We start from the raw sequence: 20,490 nt of genomic DNA on the forward strand, positions 1-20,490 counted from the left end.
CCCAACCCGTTAACCCGATCCGACCCAACCCGTTAATATTTGTATTTTGGTGGATGCTTAACGGGTCGGATCGCTAACGGGTGAACCCGTTAACAACCCGTTAAATAACGAGTCACTTTGGGTCAACCCGTTAGACCTGTTAACACCCATTAGCACCCATTAGTTGATGATATTTTAGTAATTTTAGTAAAGTCTTAATAACAAAAAATAAACTTTATGCAAAAAATAATAATAATAATTGTTAACGGGTGAAACGAATGACCCGTTAGCTTAACGGGTCGGGTTCGGATGACCCGTTAACTTAACGGGTCGGGTTCAACCCGACCCAAATCCAATAAACCCGACCTGTTTACAGGTCTAACCCATACCAGTTCTTTTCCTATATTGGGGTACTCATGCCACCAAGTTCTTTTCCTATATTGAGGTATCATATAGTGGGACAAGAAATTAGAAAACAAGTGGTATCATATAGTGGGACAAGAAATTAGAAAACAAGTAGAAAAACAAGCAAAAGAGATTAATCTTAGCTTTAGTGATTGCCTTCTTTTGCTTACATCTAGAAAATAGGTTAGTGATTAGCCAACATAAGAAAAAGGTTACGGATCTACTAAACTATAGCTACAAGTGGAGCAAACACTTTAAACTGCATGGGAGTTTAGTCATTGGCACTTTCTTGAATTGAAGAGTACAAACAATATTAGGAGATTGCTAGCACCAGCCGTGTTTGAGTGCGTGATGCAGTTCGAACTGTTAATCATCCTCGTCAGCATGCAATTGATTCTAGCACAACTCGTAGTACTTACACAAGAGTTGCATTGTTTCCACCTAGTAATCACACGATAGCGTGAGAGTATTATGAGTGGAGGGGGGATGAGTTCACTCTATGTTATTTAGCAACTCAGAAAAAGTCAATACTGCTAATAGGACCCCAGACGCACAAGGCCTGCGATAGTCATGGTGGAAACAAATATTTTAGGAGCGCACCAAACGGTGCACCATAGGTCGCTCTTATTTACGCAAGAATGATTGGAATGACTACAAGTCAACCTATATAAGTCAACCTATATAATAACTACATGAATTATTGACGCCACTTTATAGCATACAGCGATCAAATATATGATCACATGTACCAAAATGATGGATGGTCGCATGTACTCTTGATAATTGATGATCCAATAAACAAAAATTCAACGGCCAAGAATCTCAATGCATCATATATATATGTAAAAAGAGAGAGAAAAAAGGAATTAGATGGAGAAAATTTTTTATGGATCTCTTTCTTTTAAAGGAAAACTAATGAAAAATGCTTGAAAATTTTGAGTTTTAACGATAAGGACAAAATAAATGGTAAAATGAATAGTACTAGGATTGACCTTTTAGTGTAAAAATATAATTTTTCGTTAAAATGAACAGTACCGAGAGCTTTTCGTTAAAGTTCCATTCTTTTTAAGCACATGATGAGAGAAACACATATAATTGTATGTAACCAATGGTGGGTAGTATTTCTCGTCTCTGGCATGGATTGTGTTGTGTAATATGTTGCCATACCTCAGCTGTAGTAGCCCATGCTCCATGTGGTGGCCAACCACATGCTGATGAGGTTTGAAAACAATGCCTTCTACATTCTTTCAGAACACACTCATTGAGCGATTTATATGTATATTTATATATATTTTGTTATTATTAAGTGGAGGAGGTGTTCAAAACTTTATAATAATTTAGAGACTACATGAATGTAAACTCAACACCCTATTTACTAGGATATTGAGCTTACAATTTAATAAACAAATATTTATAGAAAATAAGAAAGATGAAAGGGGTTGAAGATTTGAAGAGAAAGGAGAGGAAAAAGGAGAAACAAAAAAGAAATTGGATTAAATTTTATATCAGATATAAATCTCTTTAATTAGACTTCAAAGCAAGAACCAATCGCATATCAGTTCAGGAAAAAATTAAAATAAAAGGCTTATTTTAAACTACAGTCATCTTGTAACTCTATTTTGATTTCACTTTATTTTTGTAACTTAAAGTTCTCACTTTATTCTCTGAAACTCAAAATTTGTTCTACTTTGACTTATAGACTTTCTCTTCCTTGAAACTTATAGGTCGCATCTTGAAACATATATGAGACCTAGCACCCAATAAGACTATATCACGTGTGCAATAAATTTGATTATAAAGCTCCATTATGCGTTAATAAACAATTATAGAATATTAAGTTAAAAGAATTGAAGAGATGAAAAATGTAAAGAAAAATTGATTAGCCTGGAGCACCCACGTAAGAAAGTAATAGATCTAAGGCAATGTGAAGCGAATTTTAAGCTTTATAGAGACGACTTTCAAAGTTTCAGGAGGCAAAATAAGATCAAAATCGAGTTCCAAGGAACAAAAGTGAAGCGAACTTTGAGTTTTAATGAGTAAAATGATGACTTTTGAATTACACAAAGTAAAGTAGATTAAAATTGAGTTTTAGAGAGACGTAGCTAAAAATAAACCTTCTTCTTCACTGTAGTTGAATTGATAATATAAATGAATTCCGGCTAATCAAAGAAAATGATCATGAAAGCATCAAAAACCGAAGTTGAAGAAAGCAAAGATGTAACCGAGAAAAATAAATCAATAAATTATCACTTTAAGGGAAGCTCCGCCAACCAAAAATCACAGAGGAATTAGGGCTTAACTAGATAACTTCATTATAAAAAAAAAAGCTAGCAAAATATATTGAAAGCTCAAAAACAGTCCAAAGCAACCAGGCATAAGCATAACTAAAGAAAAAACAATAGAAATATCCAAAAAGAGTCAGCCCACAACAACAAAAAACCTCAATCTGGAAGACTGTTGCCTCCACCAATCAGTTGTGCCGCCATCAAAAGCCGCCACCATTTCCAAGAAGAATTGAGAAACTGATTGGATGAACGAAAAATGGTAGGCTGAGCGAGTCATCTGTGTAAAAGATCCTACCATATAGTGTTAATAGCATTTTAACCAATAAACTTTAACGAAAAACATATGTTACTGTTCATTTTAACGAAAAATTATATTTTTACACTGAAAAATCAATCCTGATACTATTTACTTTATCCTTTATTTTGTCCTTATCGTTAAAACTCAAAATTTTCAAATATTTTTTTATTAATTTTCATTTTTAACAATCACTGAACACAAAAATGCGTTGCCGAGAAGAGGCACCCGATCAATTGAGTAGCAGTGGTTAATGATTGAAGATTTGCGACGGGAAACAACATCTGAGTAAGATAGTGACATTAAAACCCAAATTTGGCTAGTCTTTCTTATGCAGCTATGCCAGATTTGTATTTTCATGTCTTTATGCAAGATTTATCTATTTGTTTTTGCTAGATCTAATGTTTAAAATATTGGTGTTGGTAAAAATATCAATATGTAAATTTGTAAAAATATCGATCATTTTCGATGGAAATCAAGCCATTAAGATCCATTTGATTTGATTTTACCTTACATGCTATCACTACTACCAACCGTGTATATATATATATATATTATGGTGATATCAAATTAAACGGATCTTAACGAATATCTATTAACAGTTCAATAAGTTGATTGGTCATCTCTATATATTATGATGATATCAAATTAAATGGTTCTTAACGAATATCTATTAATCAATAGGTTTGATTTCACCTTACATAACAGCACTTGACCCGGCCCAGCCCAACACTACCTAACCCTGTCTCATAAAACATGTACAAACAGTCAAACCGGTTCTATTCATTTCTCAGCCCAGCACACAGACACAGACCGCCCGATGTCAGTCCCCGAAGCGTCGTGTCGAAATATGAACGCGGATCGACGCCCAAGCTTTTCCGACCACCGCACCGGAACCCTACACTCCGATTCACCCCATGATCCTCTCCTCCGACCGGGCTCCTTCATCGACGCCACCACCACCGCAACAACCTCCAATGGCCGAACCCCAATCCAAACCAAAAATCCCCACAAAGCGCCGCAGCAATCGAACCGTTCGGAGCCCGGAGCCGGCGCGGAGAGCACGGAGGGAGGGGCGGGGCGTGCCAAGCGAAAAGGGGTTTCGGAACCGCTGGAGAACTGGTTGCCACCGGGTTGGTCCGTGCAGGAGAAAGTTCGGAGCTCTGGTTTAACCGCCGGATCTACAGATAGGGTAAGTTTCTTTGTTTCAAAAATTCTTGTTCTTTATTCAATGAGCTCAAGCAATGGAAACTTTTAATTTTAACGTTTTATTTGAACTCAATTATGTGTTGGTTTGTTGTTGATTAATGCTGGTTGGAGATTAATGCTGGTTGGAAAATGATTCTGTGAAAGAAAAAGGAGAAAGAGAAGGAACATTTAGATTCGATTAGATTCTCTGTATATTATTTCGAATGGAAATTGGATTCTGTGTTTTAAACCCATTAAAAGAAAATCAAGAATTTAATACTTGGTGTTGGGCAAAGAATTTAAACTAGTAAAAGGGCTTCGGTTTCGGTGTAAGATTGGTAATTATGGTTGAGATATTGTGTTCATAGGAGTTGGTATTTAAGGTGTAATTATGGTTGAGATATTGTGTTCATAGGAGTTGGTATTTAAGGTTTGTATTAGATAATTAATTAGTCTTGAGTTCATGCTGTCTTGCTACCCCAGATGTTATAAAGTTATTCTTAAAAGCGTCTGTTTGTCAAATCCTCTTCAGTACACGTGTATTTCGAATTTTAGTTGGCGTTGGGAAGGAAATTATTTGTAGCGGTTTTCTTCGCTGTCATTCTCTAAGTTGAGGTTGTATTATCCTATATTCGAAGTCGTTATGTGATGTTTGCACTTTGCACTTCCAAGAATGTTTCTTACACGTTTCCGATTGTTTGGTGGTTTGCTTTCCAGAAATGTGACTGTATTGGATAGATTCTTTGCTTTGAAATTCAACCAGGTTGTATAATAGCCGTTATGGCTTAGACGTCTGTTATTAAGTTGGTTAGAGGTAGAATAGTTAGAACTTATTGGTTCAAGCTATTGTTTACCATTTGTAGCATAATCAGAGCTTTCAAAACATGATTGCCGGGCTATTCACGTGGTCTTTTGTAATCAGTCCCCGTGGCTTTGTATGGTAACCTAATAAAAGAAAAGAAAAATTGATACAATGATGTATAGAAGGGTGCATACATTCTATTTAACACATTATTCTATTAGTTAATTACTCTTTCTATGGAATTTGGTTTGAATCTTTTTTGTGTATCATTAGGATCAGATCTTAGTCATTAATTAGCGGACATTATCAATTGATTAGTGTTTTTTCCCCAACGTGTTCTGTTGCCGTTTGAGTCACTGATAGGTATATCCATTAACCACTACCCAGAAACAAATATATATTAGTAAAAGGAGGGAAGATCATTTGACACTAGTGTTACAGAAAGAGAACACCACTTATTAACTGTTTTAGGATTTTGTTTCCTGATCCAACCACTAGATTTTTAATCTTCTTATCATGCACAAAATGTTTACTTAATTTCTTGTCGGTTCAAGTTAGGGAACTGTCCCATTAAGAAAATATAAATAAGTATAAGAAAAATGCATAATACGATACAGTGTAGATGTATAGTTGAAGATATTCCATTCACTGGAAATCACTTTTTGGATGGGAGAGTTTACTTGAAATTTGACTACATGGTGACCACTCAACGGTTGGATCAGGAAACTAAAGTCCAACAAAATTTGTTACTTGGCGGGGAACTAACTAAAAGTGTAACTGGCCAGTCCTGCTCCTAAGTTTTTGTCCCTGTAGTTCAAATTTTTCTAAGTTGGCTCATGAACATAAACGAGCATCTAACTGTCGCTTGTACATTTTTTTTCCCAAGAAAAGCATCAATATCTAAGTGAGCTACATGTTAGATTTACCGCGAAACACAAAACAGAAGGAAACCAAAAAGGAAGAGGACTTGTGGCCCGTAGGTTAATACCTCTTAGTAAAGTTTATTCCAAGGCCTAAATGGGAAGAAATTGTTTACTTGCAGATGACATAAGTGGATTATCTTTGTTGTTGCTTGTGTTCTTTAATTCCTTTGACGGTTCCATATAGATAAATTAAATGCTACATAAATATAAAAATATAAAAGATTGCTTTCCGGAAATCAAGTCTGAGCAAGATTTAAATCATCTGTTGCAGTATTACTTTGATCCAGTCTCAGGTCGCCGGTTTCGTTCAAAGATAGAAGTTCTTCGCTTTCTTGAAACAGGAACAACTAAAAAGGCAAAGACAGAGAATGCTAGTGCTGACAAAACAGTGAGTCAGAACTAATTTTGCCGAAAGTGGTAACTTTTCCATTTTATTCTTCTTAATCCTAATTTCCATCTTCCGGCTACCTTATTTCTGGCAGTCTGTCGAGGGTTCTGGAAGCCAAAAACAAAAGAAGTCTAGCACAAAGCCAAAGAATTCTGCGTTGAACTTTGATTATACTGATGTGCCCGAGAAGGTGGAATGGGCTCTTACAGACTCTTCCGGACAGTCCTGGACACCCTTTATTGATAACAAAAAGGTCCCTGAATCTACATCAAAAGAATGGGCTGCTGCATTTGCATTAGTCCCATCCAAAAAATAGTGTCCACCCTCATCGGAAACATTTTGAACCCTCCTGCTGTATCACAAAGGTTGCGCTGCAGAAAACGGTCATTCTTTTTGCCAACAGACGTACACTGACCAATACTAGATCCCGTTTCTCCATATTCCATCCCTACTGATCTTTTCTGGTATCTTTGGGATCCAAAGAATTCATATCGTGGACAGCGAAGCTCATCGACATTGTTTTTTGGCATTTGGCCTATTTTGGGTATAGGTATATTCAAAAACTCTTATATTTACCGTTGTAGTTTTTTGTTTCTCTCCAAGTGATGTTAGACTAACTGTAATGTTGTTGCTCGTTTTCGGGTTTATGGAGTTGTAAGCGTATTTTGGATACCATATACAGTTGTCTCTTAAATATACATGTAAGTCATGTCTGGTTTTATCTGTTTCCTTCTGGAGTTTGTGTCAGGACGGTTTATTTAGGAACATTACTTGGCTGCTGAAAGAATAGCAGCAGTACCTGCTGCTATTGGATATGTGAATTTTTTGTTTTGAAGAAAAACAAAAGAATGACTGTTGATATAATCCAACGGTTATTGTTTATTGTTCATAAAGCAATTGATTTATTGATTTATTCATGAATATTTGTCTCCACAAAACATTTGAAGTTATTTACGGCGAGTGAAAATTTTAAGCGTTTTGTAATATCTTTCACATATTGTTTGTGATCTCATCCTATCCGTTGGGTTTTCTATTCAAAACAAGCCATGTGCAAGACACGACTTATTTGCAAGGTTATGTAAGATATTTTAACTCTTTTTTTTAATCAACATGATTGACCACGTTGAATTCACTAAACTTGTAATTTGCTTAAACTCTATGTTAGTGAGCTTAATATACTTCTTTTAGTAGTTCACTATAAGTTTATAAAATGAACGTGACCGTTTTTCTCATACCAAAAAATAAGGAAAGAACTTATAAAAAAATGAAGTTGAAAACCAATTTATCAGCCACCACTGGTGTACATATATATTTGTAATAAAATAATAAGTAAATAAATGAATAAACTTATGAAAAATGAGGTTAAAAGTTAAAATAACTTCTTTTGGAAGATAAGTTTTACGGAGTTAAAGTGAAATAACAAATTAATGATTTCATATTAATATTATATGAAATATTACTTAAAAATATGCATAAGTTCATATGACATTCTAAGAACTTTCCTTCCCTTTATTAATTTGTTTCCAAGCCGCTTTCAAGCGGCTAAAAATCAATCAAATCAATAAAGGAAATCAAAGAAATAGTTGGACCGGACCTAGCTTCTTCCTCTCCTCTGTGAGATTTCTTTCTCTCCGCTGTGAGAGTGCTTCTATGAGACCTTCTTCCAGACTCTTCGGTGGCACTGGCCCTAGCTTCGACTGGGGTCTGGTGCTGAATCCTCTTCTCCCTTTTCTCCTTCTTTTCTCCCTGCATCTACTGTTGGTTCTCCCCAATTTTCAATTCGGTCTATCCAATTCCTCCAACTCCGTAGGTTTTCTTCTTCCTGGTTCTTTCGTGCTTTGTTTTTCAACCATGTCCTTTATTGAGTTTATGTGTAGAGTTTCGACGCTTGCACCGGCTCGGGTGTTTTCCACACCACCACGTTCTCCTTTTTGTCTGCCGCTTGCAACAGTATTGCTCGGGACTTGTTCTGAGCTTCTACCTGGTGATTGGCCTCTTTCGCTTGGATGCCGATTACCCCTAACTTATGGCTGTGCACAGGAGACGTCAGTGAAGGAGATGATCGGCTGGCTGGCAGTTCCTTGGACCGTTGTTGGAGAAGGTAGTGGGTGCTTCTCAGATGTTCTTTGGTTTTGGGCTTTTGGGCTCTGTTTATGTTGTTTTTTCTTTCTGTTTAGGCCATTTTTGGTTGTTTATAGGTGTTGTTGGGCATTTATCTGTTTGTAAGTTTGTATTTTGGTTGGAATAAAATCTTCCCCTTGACCAAAAACAAAAAACCAAAAAAAGTTAAATTTTTTTATAAATAGGTTGCACAGTAGTACTATAGCCTCTCCAAATTAAAACTTTTAACTAGCTGACAAGCTCTTCAACTCTTTCTCTCCCTTTCTCTTCCTCATCCAAGTGAATTTTAGGCGAGTTCATTCAAAATTTTAGGGAGATAGACATAGTTTGCTAAAGCCCATTTTTTTTGTTTGTTTGTTGAGATCATTTAAAATTAACTCTTGATTAAATGCACTTCGAGTTTTAAGTTTTATAGACTCCTTTACAATCTTGATTGAATACATCCGAATTTTTTTTATCTCATAAACTCCTTTAAATTTTTTACGGGTAAATTACATAATACCCCCTCAGGTTTGGGGTCTATCACAACCCCATACAACATCTTTAAAACATTTCACTTTCATATCTCACGTACTATTTTATTTCAAAATAATAAATCTGTTAGATTTTCCATCCATTGGTTTGTTAAATGCTGACGTGGCTGCTACATTTGTGCTGATTTGGCTGCCACGTGGATTTTTTTATACATTAAAAATATTATAATATTAACCCTATTTAATTTAATTTTTTAAAAAAGAAAAACACAAACCCAGAAATCATTCCCCGCAACCCCACATCCCACCCCTAACCCCTTACCAATCTCTTCCTTCCAGTCCGTCCATCCCCTCCACCCTTCCATCCATCCCCTCCACCCGTGCACCTCTCAGCGCGGGTCCCACCTCTCTCTCTCTCTCCCCTCTGTAAACTGTGGAATTTGAGATGCGGGTGTGGTTTTTGAGGGCTAGTGCCTCGCCTACATTGTCCTGACTCAACCACTGCAACAACCCTATCCAAATTTCTCCATATATTCTTCTCCCCTCCCAAAAAAAAAAAAAAAACAAACAAACTCTCAACTTTCACTCCCACTCTTAAAATCCAAATTCTAGCCATTGTTGATGGACCATTATCTCGCCTTCTCAACCCTCAAGCTCCGCATAACCACCAGCTTCGCTCCTTCCCGCCCCGCCGTCCAATTGCAGACCGTCAATCGGTTCTTTAGGCTGTTGACCTTCGTAGCCAGAGCCGGGGCGAGCCACTACGAGTTCAGCAGCCTCAACTCGCCGCTCGACCTGCAGAACCGACCCGGAAAGGACCTATGCACCGTCTTGCAGAATCATCCGCAACTGTTCCATCTTGCGGTCACTCAGGAGTTGAAGAAGTTGGCCGATGATCGGGAACTTGCTCTCTCGTGTGCGTCTCTCAGCGTCGCCTCACATAAGGCCTACCTTCATAGGTATCTTCTTAAATCTCATTACTTTTTTTTTTTTTTCTGGTTTTGCTTAAATTTCATATGAATGTATAAAGGTTCTATTTTTACAGTAATCCTTCCAGATTTATGTGATATTTTTTTTTGGTATTATTTCTTATAAAGATTGAAACTTTTTATAGTTGTTATTGTGATGTTTAAGCAATTTAACTGTAAAATAATGACTAAAATCCAATCCACTTAGCTGTTCATCTCCTAATTTGTAAATGGGTTGGTTGGTGGGTAGAATTAGGTATGGAAGTGCTTCAATGGGGATGAACCGCGGGATGAGCGGTGGATTTTGTAAATGGGAGTTGCAGAGAGGTAAGGGGGAAGGAAGGGGATCTGGGTTCGGGTATTTCTAGTGTTTTTTTTTTTTTTTTAAATAGGGTTAATATTATAATATTTTTAATGTATAAAAAATTATTTTTTTGCCACGTGGCAGCCACATTAGCACAAACATGGCAGCCACGTCAGCATTTAACAGACTAATGGATGAAAAATCTAACGGATGTATTATTTTGAAATAAAATAATACGCGAGGTATGAAAGTGAAATGTTTTAAAGATGTTGTATGAGGTTGTAATAGACCTCAAACTTGAGGAGTATTATGTAATTTACCCATTTTTAACTGGATACCCCTGAAAAATTCTCATACATCATTTGTAATTGAGCACATAAAAAGAAGAATGTGGCGGAGGTGGCTGAGGTTTGATCTCAAAGCACAAAGAAATCGACAAAGTTCAAATGTCCCTCCCTTAAGTTGATTACTATTTGCTCCGCTTCCTGAAGTTCTTAGAGCGCGGCATGCAGAATTTTGGCGCAACAGGCTCTAGAAAAATTGGGGCCGCCGCTGCATTCTCAACTATCTTCACGTGTGTTAGCGATTTAGCTAGTTAGCTTGAGCAGTGTACCTTCGGTACCCAAGTTCGAATTCTCAGCTGCATACTTGTACATTACGTTAAAGAAGTTTATAATATTCCAGGTGTATTAAATTAAAATTTGATTTTAAAGAATTTCAAGGAATTAGAGGGAATTGGAGAGATTTTGTAGTGTATTTTAAGCATCCACAAATCTCACATCTCCCCATGAGATTTTGAGAGAATTAAATCAAAATTTTACATGAAATCTCTACAAATCAATTAAACTCTATAAAAATCCATGAATTTATAAATCCATTAAAATCTCTCCAATTCCCATTTGAATACAACACTATAAAGCTATATCAATGTTAAAAGTAATTTATTTAACCAACAAATACAGTTACTTGTGTTCACAATTATGTTTGTTATCTGGTAGGATTAAGCTAGAGAAATTTTATTTGAACCCATGTAACATCTTTCTACGCCCAACTTAAATTTAAATTGTTAATTGTCTATTTTATCTTATTGCATAATTATTATTATTAAGTACAAGATGAAGTTAATAATAAAACTCAAATTTATCAATAAACTCATTAAACCCTACCATCACTTCTTGTTTATCATACGTTCATTCTTGCTAAAGCCCTAATAGGTCTTGTAGAGAAAAACAAGTTTTTTTATTGATGGATGGTGATTTTGAAGTTTTGAATCCTCCAACTAAGGTATCACTCAATTTATGAATATTTTGTTCGTTTGATTTCCATTTTTTTTTAAGTTTAGAAGATGAGTATTTGGGTTTCAAGTTTTTTCATCAATCCCGAATGGTTTGTCAAACGTTCTGCAATTGGAAAATTCTAAGGAAAAACTTTTTACAAATGTTCTTAGATTATAAACTTCCTTGCTTGTTGATAAATATAAAGGGATGAATTGTTTGATTTATTGCTTATGCACAGTAGAAAGAAAAAAGGCAAATGTCTGGGTTTGGTAGTGGGAAGAGGGGATGGGGCAAGGACACCTCTTTTTTTTTTTTTTTTTTTTTTTTAAATTCAATTACAGATATTATTTTATAAAGGAAATAGGTGTAAAGATAACTTAAATTTTGAATTGGGTTTGAGAGGGTAGTTTAGGTAATAAATTTGGATTTAAAGAGAGATTAATTCTTTAATAAAAAAAACAATATGGATAAAGAGAATAAGCTGAATGTGAAAAGAGGTTACATGAGTTCAAATACCTTAAACTATTAGGTAGGAGACGTTTTCGTCAGGATAAACCCTCGAAGACTAACCGTGTGTGTATATCCCGACGGTATAAGGAAATTATTCATATCAAATAAAAAAGCAATTTTATATGGATAAATTATTAAAAGAATTTTTCTCTATGCAACAGTGGTGGAGGATGAATGCTCCAGTATTCAAAAGAGAGGCAAAGGTGTAGTGGCGCATAGGCTTGCTGGTTATGGCTTGACGCACAGGACACAGTGTCACAAGAATAGGTTGGATGAACCTTCCGACTTGATTGTTGATCTCCTTGTAAAGGATAGCCATTTTGTGCGAGACACTCTTTTTCTTTTTGTCCGGCTGAAATCTTTATGACAAAGTTGTTACTGAGACCCATGCGTGAAGGAACCCTATCCTCTATTTGTATTTATTCTTCCGTAATATACTAAATTACTAACCCTGATTATCCATCTATAAATAAAATGAACGAGTATGTAGGGTATTTGGCCGGAGATATTTTCGTTCTCGATCAACTCTCGAAGACTGAAAGAGTGTGTATCCAATGGTAGGAACGATTACAAATGTTAGTCTTTTCTATTCAATTCTCCTCTCTCTCTCTCTCTCTCTCTCTCTCTCTCTCTCTCTCTTCAGAAAATCATGATTTTTTCTTATGCAAGTCCTCCTTCAATGATAACTATTCATCCTTCATCACCACCACCACCATCACCTCCTAGTTACGTCTATCAAAACAATCTTTTCTTTGATCTATCTCCATACTTATTTCTAATATTCCCCGTCACAGTAGTCTTGTACCATATAATTTGCAAAATATTTGGATACCCGACGACCAAGCCCCTTGATCTCGAAGCACAAAGAAATCAACAGCGGTCACGTATTGATCGTCGACCTCCCGCTAATAGTTTCAATCATCCTGCAAGAAATAATAATGAAAATTCCAATCACCATGGAAGAAATGATAATGTTCTTCGTCTTGGTCTTCCTGCACTACCGGCTGCAAAAAGGTTGCCACCACCGCAGTCTTCAACCGTTTTTACGTGTACTACTACTAGTGCTAGCGGCGCTGCTGATGAGTGTGCAATTTGCTTCGATGATTTTGTGGACAGGCAAGTGTGCCGGTTGCTTGGTAACTGTCAACATTCGTTTCACAGGCTATGCATTGATCAATGGCTAGCCACTGGGGAAACCTATTGTCCCGTTTGTCGTGCTCCTGTTTAACTTTAGTATATCTTAGTCAACTTTCTCCTAGTTTCGATATATCTTCGCTAAGTTTCTTGATTAAGTGGGTTTCTGCTGTATGATTTTTTGGTTGATACACTAAATGTGGCAATTTCTTAGGAAAATATTGGCTTTTAGCTTTGGGAAGTATGTTTCTGATGATTTAATTTATGTTCCTTTATGTAAATATACTAGCTATTTGAATGTGAAAATTAGTTTATGTATTCTGAATTGTCTAAATACATTTCCCTAGCCATGGTTTCTAACCGTGTCAAGTTTTCAAGTACGTAAATACATATGTACATATATATGATGTAACTGTAGTGAGTTAGTTTATGCAGTATTCGAGTGAGGATCATATGAACACAGTCAGAATTCTTCAATACTTCAAGTCAGCTCCACGAAAGGGAACTAAGTATTCAAAGAATGACAATTTGAAGATAGATGATACACTTGATGCATATTGGTCAAGCAATATCACTAACAGATGATCCACCTCTGATTAATTTTCCTTTTTTTGGAGGAAATTTGGGTACATAGTGAAGTAAGAAGCAAAAGCGGTTGTTGCATAAGCTGAGTATAGAGATATGGCTAAGGGACATTGTGAACTTTTCTGGATAAGGAGGTTGCTTAGAGAACCTAGGTTTTATATTGAGTTTGTGATGAATCTATATTGTGAAAATAAGGTTGTGATTGACATTGATTATAATCCAATTCAACATACATGTTGAGATGGATAGACACATCATCAAGGAGAAGTTGGAAGATCAGATTGTCAAGTTTTCATTTGTGAAATTAGATTAGTGGGCAGATATCTTGACAAAGGTGGTTGAGTATGAGCGTTGTGTATGCACCGTAACTTGATTTGAAGTGAGTTGTTGGAGTGAGTTGTGTTATTAGAGCAAGTTATTCCACATGTGAAGCTAAACGGCCACACGCCTCTATGTCACCCATTCGTGGTGCCGCCCACATATTTGGCTAGGAGAAAGGGACTTGAAAATTGTTACACGTGGGCTACTCCTAATATCATAGATTAATTTCGTACTTTCAAGACATCACTCGAAATTTGACTAACAAATAATAAAAAATAATGAAAAAACCCTTCTATTAATCCCTTTATACGGGTGGGATACTTGAATTTATATAAAACTCAAGCCACCTCTTTTGAAACACTTTATTGTTGCCTAAAGTTCCAACAAATATATGCAACTCATGCAAACCCAACAAAACAAAACAAACCCAACAGAACTCTCCAATGCCTCCTATCCAAGTATAGAAAAAATGGTGTAAAATTCTCTCCTGCCAAATTTCCTTCTCCTCTTATTTGAACGATCATGATTAAGTCAAGTCAACATCTTGTATTGACTTCTTTATAGAGATAAAATGACAAAAAAGAAAGTGAGAGAGGAGGGGAGAAAGGAGAGGGGATTGTTGGAGCAATATTCTAAAACATGAAAATAACAATATAAATCCCAATAAGAAGAATAATCACAAAATTACAAACCAAATATACCACAACAATAAGTGTATACAAGAATCACAATCCAAATATACCACAACAGTATGTCCTAAAGACAGAATTTCGTCCATTGTGCTTATAGTTCGTTAGGCGTCAAATATTCAGAGTTTGACAATCTAAAATCCGAATTAAGGTTCTAAAAAACACTAAGCGCTAGTCGGGTGGCAAGCTAAGGCCTAGCGGACTTAGACGGACTAGGCAAGCTAGGCAGACGCCCAAGAGAGTCTAGGCGCACTTTCTTAATTTTCCAACGCCTAGGGAATAATCAGGCCATCTAGTGCCTAGGAGGAGCCTAGGCGATGCTAGTTGGAATATTTATAACTGTGTTTCGAAGTCGAAGCATTACAATCTTCGGATTCTAACAAACTTTATATATTTCGTACTTTCAAGACACGACTCGAAATTTGACTAACAAATAATAAAAAATAATGAAAAAACTCTTCTATTAATCCCTTTATATACGGGTGGGATACTTGAGTTTATATAAAACTCAAGCTACCTCTTTTGAAACACTTTATTGTTGCCTAAAGTTCCAACAAATATATGCAACTCATGCAATTGAATTTGAATTAAAACACTACTATTATTTTTCATTCACACGTAAATTAAATATTATAACATTATAAACATATAATTTCCAATATGAATTTGGAGAATAGAGAATCTACTCCGAAGAAAATACTATCTAGTCAAATACTTTGAATTCGTGATCCTTACTTCTAGGTACGATGCCCTAATCCTTCGTCACTTTTCAGCTTTATTTGCTTCTGTTTTCTTCTTCTTCTTCACGTCCTCCTTCCATGCCAACTACTCCTTCACCACCATCACCTGCTAATTATGACGACGAAACAGCTTTCCGTGTAGTTGGATGGGTTATATTCGTATTATTCTTCTCATGTGTCTTACCTATTTCATATCGATGTAAGTGTAATAGATTTAGGCGCCTGCGCCTTTATCCCGACTCACAACTAACTTCACCGCAGCCACATATCGATCATCAACCTCCCGCTAATTCCAGTAACCCTGCAAGAAATAACAATGTTCTTCATCTTAACCAGCGTCCTGCTCCCAATTTGCATGGTCTTATTGATCTTCCTCCACGACCGGCTGCAAACCGTACACCACCACAGCAGGCCTCGATTGTCTTCACACGCAGTACTACTGGGACTAGTACAAACGCTGCTACTGATGAGTGTGTAATTTGCTTGGATGGTTTTGTGGACGGACAAGTGTGCCGGTTGCTTAGTAACTGTCAGCATTCGTTTCACAAGCTATGCATCGATCAATGGCTAGCCACCGGGAAACCCTACTGCCCCGTTTGTTGTGCTCCTATTAAACTTAGTACTATATAAATTGGGATTGCATTCAAACGTTCATAACTTCACCAGTGTCTTATTAAATTTCACTCGAGATATCACATTATACAAAGAAACTGGTGGTTTTAAGCCTGACTCTGTCATGTCCTTGAGCAGCATTTCGGCATCCTCCCACTTCCCATCATTACAGAGAACTCCAATGGTCGAACTGTAGCTGGCCACATTTGGAATCATTCCGTTCCTTCTCATCTCTTTGAGCAGCCTCAGTGCCCTGTAAGAGCTACCCTCTCTGCAGTAACCATGAATCATCATATTGAATACGACATCATTTGGGTTCAAATGCTTGTCACCCATTGATTTGAACAGCTTCGATGCTTCCTTCATATCACCTTTCGTGCATAACCCATGAATCAAGACACCGTAGGTGTAAACATCAGGCACCACTCCGGCCTTCTCCATGGAGGAGAATATCTGAAATGCTTTTTCCGTGTAACCAGATCGAACCAAGTCATCGATCAAGATTGTGTATGTCACTTTCGAAGGAGAAACGCCTCTGTCGCTCATCTCTCTCACCAAATCAGAAACTCTTGCAGACTTTTTTTCTCTAGCAAAGCCTTGAATCAAAACATTGTAAGTCACCAAAGTTGGAGACAGACCACTTGACTTCAACTGATTAAATAAACTCGAAGCCCTGTCCAACTCTCCGACGTTGCAAAACCCCTCAATCAGCTCATTGTACGTAACTACATTCGGACTAATACCCTCCCTCTTCATCCGATTCACAAAGTTATCAGCTTCCCAAATCCTCGTTTCCTTGCACAACCCACCGATCACGGTGTTGTACGCTACCACATTGCGAGCCACCCCTCTTTCACGCATTTCGTCGAACAGTTTCAGGGCTCTCTTCACTTCCCCATTACTGCAACACTCATTGATCAAACAAGTATAAGTACACACATTCGGAACAACCCCATTACTTTTCATCTTCTCGTAGAGCTCGAACCCATCTTTTTTATACCCTTTCTTGAAAAACCCATGAATCAAAACAGTGTAAGTATACTGGTTAGCAACCAAACCAACCTCCTCTATTTTAGAAAACATCTTCTTGGCACGCTCCAAATCGCCATTTTTGCAGCATCCATCGATCAATGTAGTGTACAAAACAACATTCGGCGCCCAACCTAATTCCTCTAATTCAATCAAAAGCTCAAATCCCCGATCCAAATTGCCGGCCTCGCAGCAACTTTTCATCACTATCCCAAAACTGTACACATCCAATTCAACTTTGCCCTTAAACTCATCGAAAATCCGCCACGCTTTTCCGTGATCTTTCGCCTTCACGAGAAACCCCAACAGATTATTGAAAGTGTTCGATCTGGGAACGAGGCCCTGCTCAACCATCTGCTTCAAAAAGTAAAGGGCTTGCTCCGGAGACTGAGATTGAACATGGGCATTGACTATTGCTTCGTATAGATTGCCGCAGACAGAGGTTGGATTCAGATTGGGCTGAGTTAAGTGGCCGAGGAAGGAGGATGGAGTGAAGAACGGTGAGGAAAGGCGGCCGGAGAGGACTTGGAGGATGAGGGACTGGGCGTGGGAGATCAAGTTGGAGGCGAGGAGGTGGTGGAGAATGAAGGAAATGGATTGATGGGTGTGATGGAAGCCGCGGAGGGTGGAGGAGTTGAAGATTGAGAAGGCTTTTAGTGGCGGGCTTTTAACCATTTTTTGAATCAGGAGCTGAGCTTCCCTCGTTAGCGACATTTTCCGGCAACGTCGTTATTTGATCTGCCTTCTTCCGATCAGGAACTTGGATTTGGTAGTCATTGCATGGCCATCGAAATGTGAGCCGGGTAGAAATTTGCAGGCTCAAACCCGCTTATAACTTTACAAAACACGGCTTATGGTGACAATAGCCCAACGATTCGGGTAAAAGAGAAATGCTCTGGGGAATATTTTGAAAAAAAACTAATGAAAAGAACTTGAAAACTTTGAGTTTTAATGATAAGGACAAAATAAAGGGTAAAGTGAATAGTACCAGGATTGACTTTTTAGTGTAAAAATGTGGTTTTTCGTTAAAGTGAACAGTACCGGGTGCTTTTCGTTAAAGTTCCCTATTTTGAAAGTGGGAGTCTCAGTGAGTTTTTTTACACCTTTTAATTTTGATATAGTGTTTTTATAATATTGTTAAGAAAATTAACGTTACATTATGCATAAAAAAATTCGTGTATTTTTTTTATTAAACTAAAAAAATTCGCCCATGTTTTATAATAAATACTTATTATAACCAGTCATGTTTTGCTTTCAATAAATTGTAGTACTTTACAATATATGTATTCTTTTATTTTGTATTTTAATTTTCTCAAATTTTCAATACAAGTATTGTTCTTTTAAAGTGTAAATAGACACTTATTTATATGATATATGATAAATTTATTAAATCCGCCTAATCTATCCTCCTAGGCCCACCGTCTTGGTGTTAAGTCCTAACTCGCCGCCCGATTAGCCCTAGCGGCTTTTAGACCTTTAGCCATGGGCCACATAATTTTTTCACGTCAATCATATTGGAAAGCCTCTCATGTTTTTTCAGTACTGCATATTAGACAACAATATTTAGTTTAAAATTTTAAGTTGTTATAGAGACAAACCGTATGTATGTGTATACATTGTCTTCCTTTTTCTTCGTGAACAAATGAATGAAATTCTGACTTAAACAATGCAAATCAAGCTAATATGTATATATATATATATATATATATATATATATATATATATATATATATATATCTAGTATAAATATATACTAACCACATATAATTTTATTTTTCACGTATAAATTCTACTTTTTTGGTAACAAAATAAGATGTACTTTGTCCTCAATAATAAAGAAGGTTGTGGACGAAGAACTAACACAATTAAACAAAATTCTCGAGCAATTAATTTTGGAACTACAAATTATCAACAAAGAACAGAATTACAACAAATCGGACATTTGCTGGCCGTAGCAAGCCACTTCTCGATGCATTCTTGGTGAAACGTATGCTTACACTTAAGAACCCGGCACTTGTCTCCTTCGTCGAACTCCTCCATGCAAATTACACATTCATCGCCGCAAATTCCTATTTTTTTGTCCAGTCGGTAAAAGAAAGGTATACCGAAACACATTCGCCGCAACGGCTTAATTCGGACTCGTCTTCTTCCTCCTGGGTTTAGTGCTTGGGTTAATGTTCCGGATTCGATGTCGTGCGTTTGATTAGCTCGTTGGTCGACATTGGTCTTGACGATCAAAAATATAAGTATGGCGACTAATGGAATGAGTATGGCGAGTAGGAGCAGTGGCTGAACTTCTGCTGCTGGTGGCAGTAAAGGTGGTGGAGAAGGAGGAAGCGTCGGAGCAGCCGACACCATGGCGAGGTTATGTGAGTGAAAACGTATGCCACTGTAGTTGATCTGTATACCTTTCAAGTTAGGAGTCGTTGCTGTTTTGCGTACAAGGATCAAGGATTGCTACAAATTATATAGTACTTTAGGAAATTGTATTGTAAGTCCTTAAGGAATAAGGAAAAGAAAAGAAGAAAGGGAAAGTTTCTAATCTAGGGTTTTGAAGCTACAGGGTACACCGTCGGAGGGGTGCGTGTGTGGGTAAGTCAACATATTAACAATCCGAATTACATAAGGATAAATACCTATATGTGATGGGATGTGATTTATGTATATACTCATGCCTCTTCTGCACCCCTTTATATCCTTCCATTTTTTAATAGGAAAACTAATGAAAAGTGCTTGAAAACTTTGAGTTTTAATGATAAGGACAAAATAAAGGGTAAAGTGAATAGTACCAAGTTTGACTTTTTAGTGTAAAAATGTGGTTTTTCGTTAAAGTGAACAGTACCATGAGCTTTTCGTTAAAACTCCATTTTTTAATTCAATTTAAAAGGCAAATTAAATAAGAGAGCTTTTCTCCCTAAGCTTGGGTCATCGTACTTCTTTCTATGCGGAGCTCCATGCTGTCATCCTTGCTGTCGAATTGGCCCACGCGCGGGGCTGGCAAAATTTATGGCTTGAAAGCAACTCTTCGAGTGTAATATCATGTTTTGCTTCTGGATCTTTCTCTCCCCCTTGGTCGCTTCAGACACGCTGGAACAATTGTACTCTCCATTTGCAGAACATGGTTTTTCGTTGCTCTCATATTTTTCGATAAGGGAATGTTGTTGCTGACAAATTAGCCAATTTAGGGCTTCTATCATCTTCACTTGTCTGGCATTCCTCTCCCCCGATTGAGATCCTCCCTCCTCTGCACTCAGATTTCTTGGGCATGCCAACCTACAGGTTTGTCTCCTCTTCTTGATGTGTCTTCTCTTTTCTTTTCTTAACCTTTTTGGATTCCCTTTTGTTTTGCAGTTTGTCTTGCAGGTTATTACCTTTTAAGGTTTATAGAGGGGTTTGGGCTTATGTCCGCCTAGTCTTTTCCTTGTATTTTCTTTTCCAAGAGGGGTACGGTCTATGTCCCCC

At 37.1% G+C, this 20,490-nt stretch overlaps 2 protein-coding genes and 1 long non-coding RNA gene across 3 annotated transcripts; 2 read left to right on the top strand and 1 right to left on the bottom strand.

Annotated features, from left to right (window-relative positions):
* Positions 1-3,740: 3,740 nt before the first annotated feature.
* Positions 3,741-6,986, top strand: LOC126616886 (methyl-CpG-binding domain-containing protein 5-like). Its single transcript, XM_050285019.1, has 3 exons — positions 3,741-4,156; positions 6,149-6,265; positions 6,360-6,986. The coding sequence occupies exons 1-3, from the start codon at positions 3,785-3,787 to the stop codon at positions 6,579-6,581; spliced, it is 711 nt and encodes a 236-aa protein (XP_050140976.1). The 5' UTR covers positions 3,741-3,784; the 3' UTR covers positions 6,582-6,986.
* On the top strand, positions 4,163-4,659 carry LOC126616905 (uncharacterized). The gene is made up of 2 exons (XR_007621292.1): positions 4,163-4,535; positions 4,583-4,659. It is a non-coding gene; the product is annotated as an uncharacterized LOC126616905 (long non-coding RNA).
* A 9,038-nt stretch (positions 6,987-16,024) lies between the features above and the next one.
* Positions 16,025-17,934, bottom strand: LOC126616873 (pentatricopeptide repeat-containing protein At4g11690). The gene has a single exon (XM_050285003.1). It carries the CDS (start codon positions 17,740-17,742, stop codon positions 16,039-16,041), a length of 1,704 nt encoding a protein of 567 aa, XP_050140960.1. The 5' UTR covers positions 17,743-17,934; the 3' UTR covers positions 16,025-16,038.
* Between the last annotated feature and the right edge of the window lie 2,556 nt (positions 17,935-20,490).

Source organism: Malus sylvestris, chromosome 3 (genome assembly GCF_916048215.2).
Source record: "Malus sylvestris chromosome 3, drMalSylv7.2, whole genome shotgun sequence".
NCBI lineage: Eukaryota > Viridiplantae > Streptophyta > Magnoliopsida > Rosales > Rosaceae > Malus > Malus sylvestris.

Bases quoted from the DNA above. Each gene is read 5' to 3' on its own strand.
- LOC126616886 (XM_050285019.1), top strand. From the start codon at position 3,785: ATGTCAGTCCCCGAAGCGTCGTGTCGAAATATGAACGCGGATCGACGC. The intron at 4,157-6,148 runs GTAAGTTTCTTT...CATCTGTTGCAG, and splicing joins CCGCCGGATCTACAGATAGG to TATTACTTTGATCCAGTCTC. The intron at 6,266-6,359 runs GTGAGTCAGAAC...TATTTCTGGCAG, and splicing joins ATGCTAGTGCTGACAAAACA to TCTGTCGAGGGTTCTGGAAG.
- LOC126616873 (XM_050285003.1), bottom strand. From the start codon at position 17,742: ATGTCGCTAACGAGGGAAGCTCAGCTCCTGATTCAAAAAATGGTTAAA.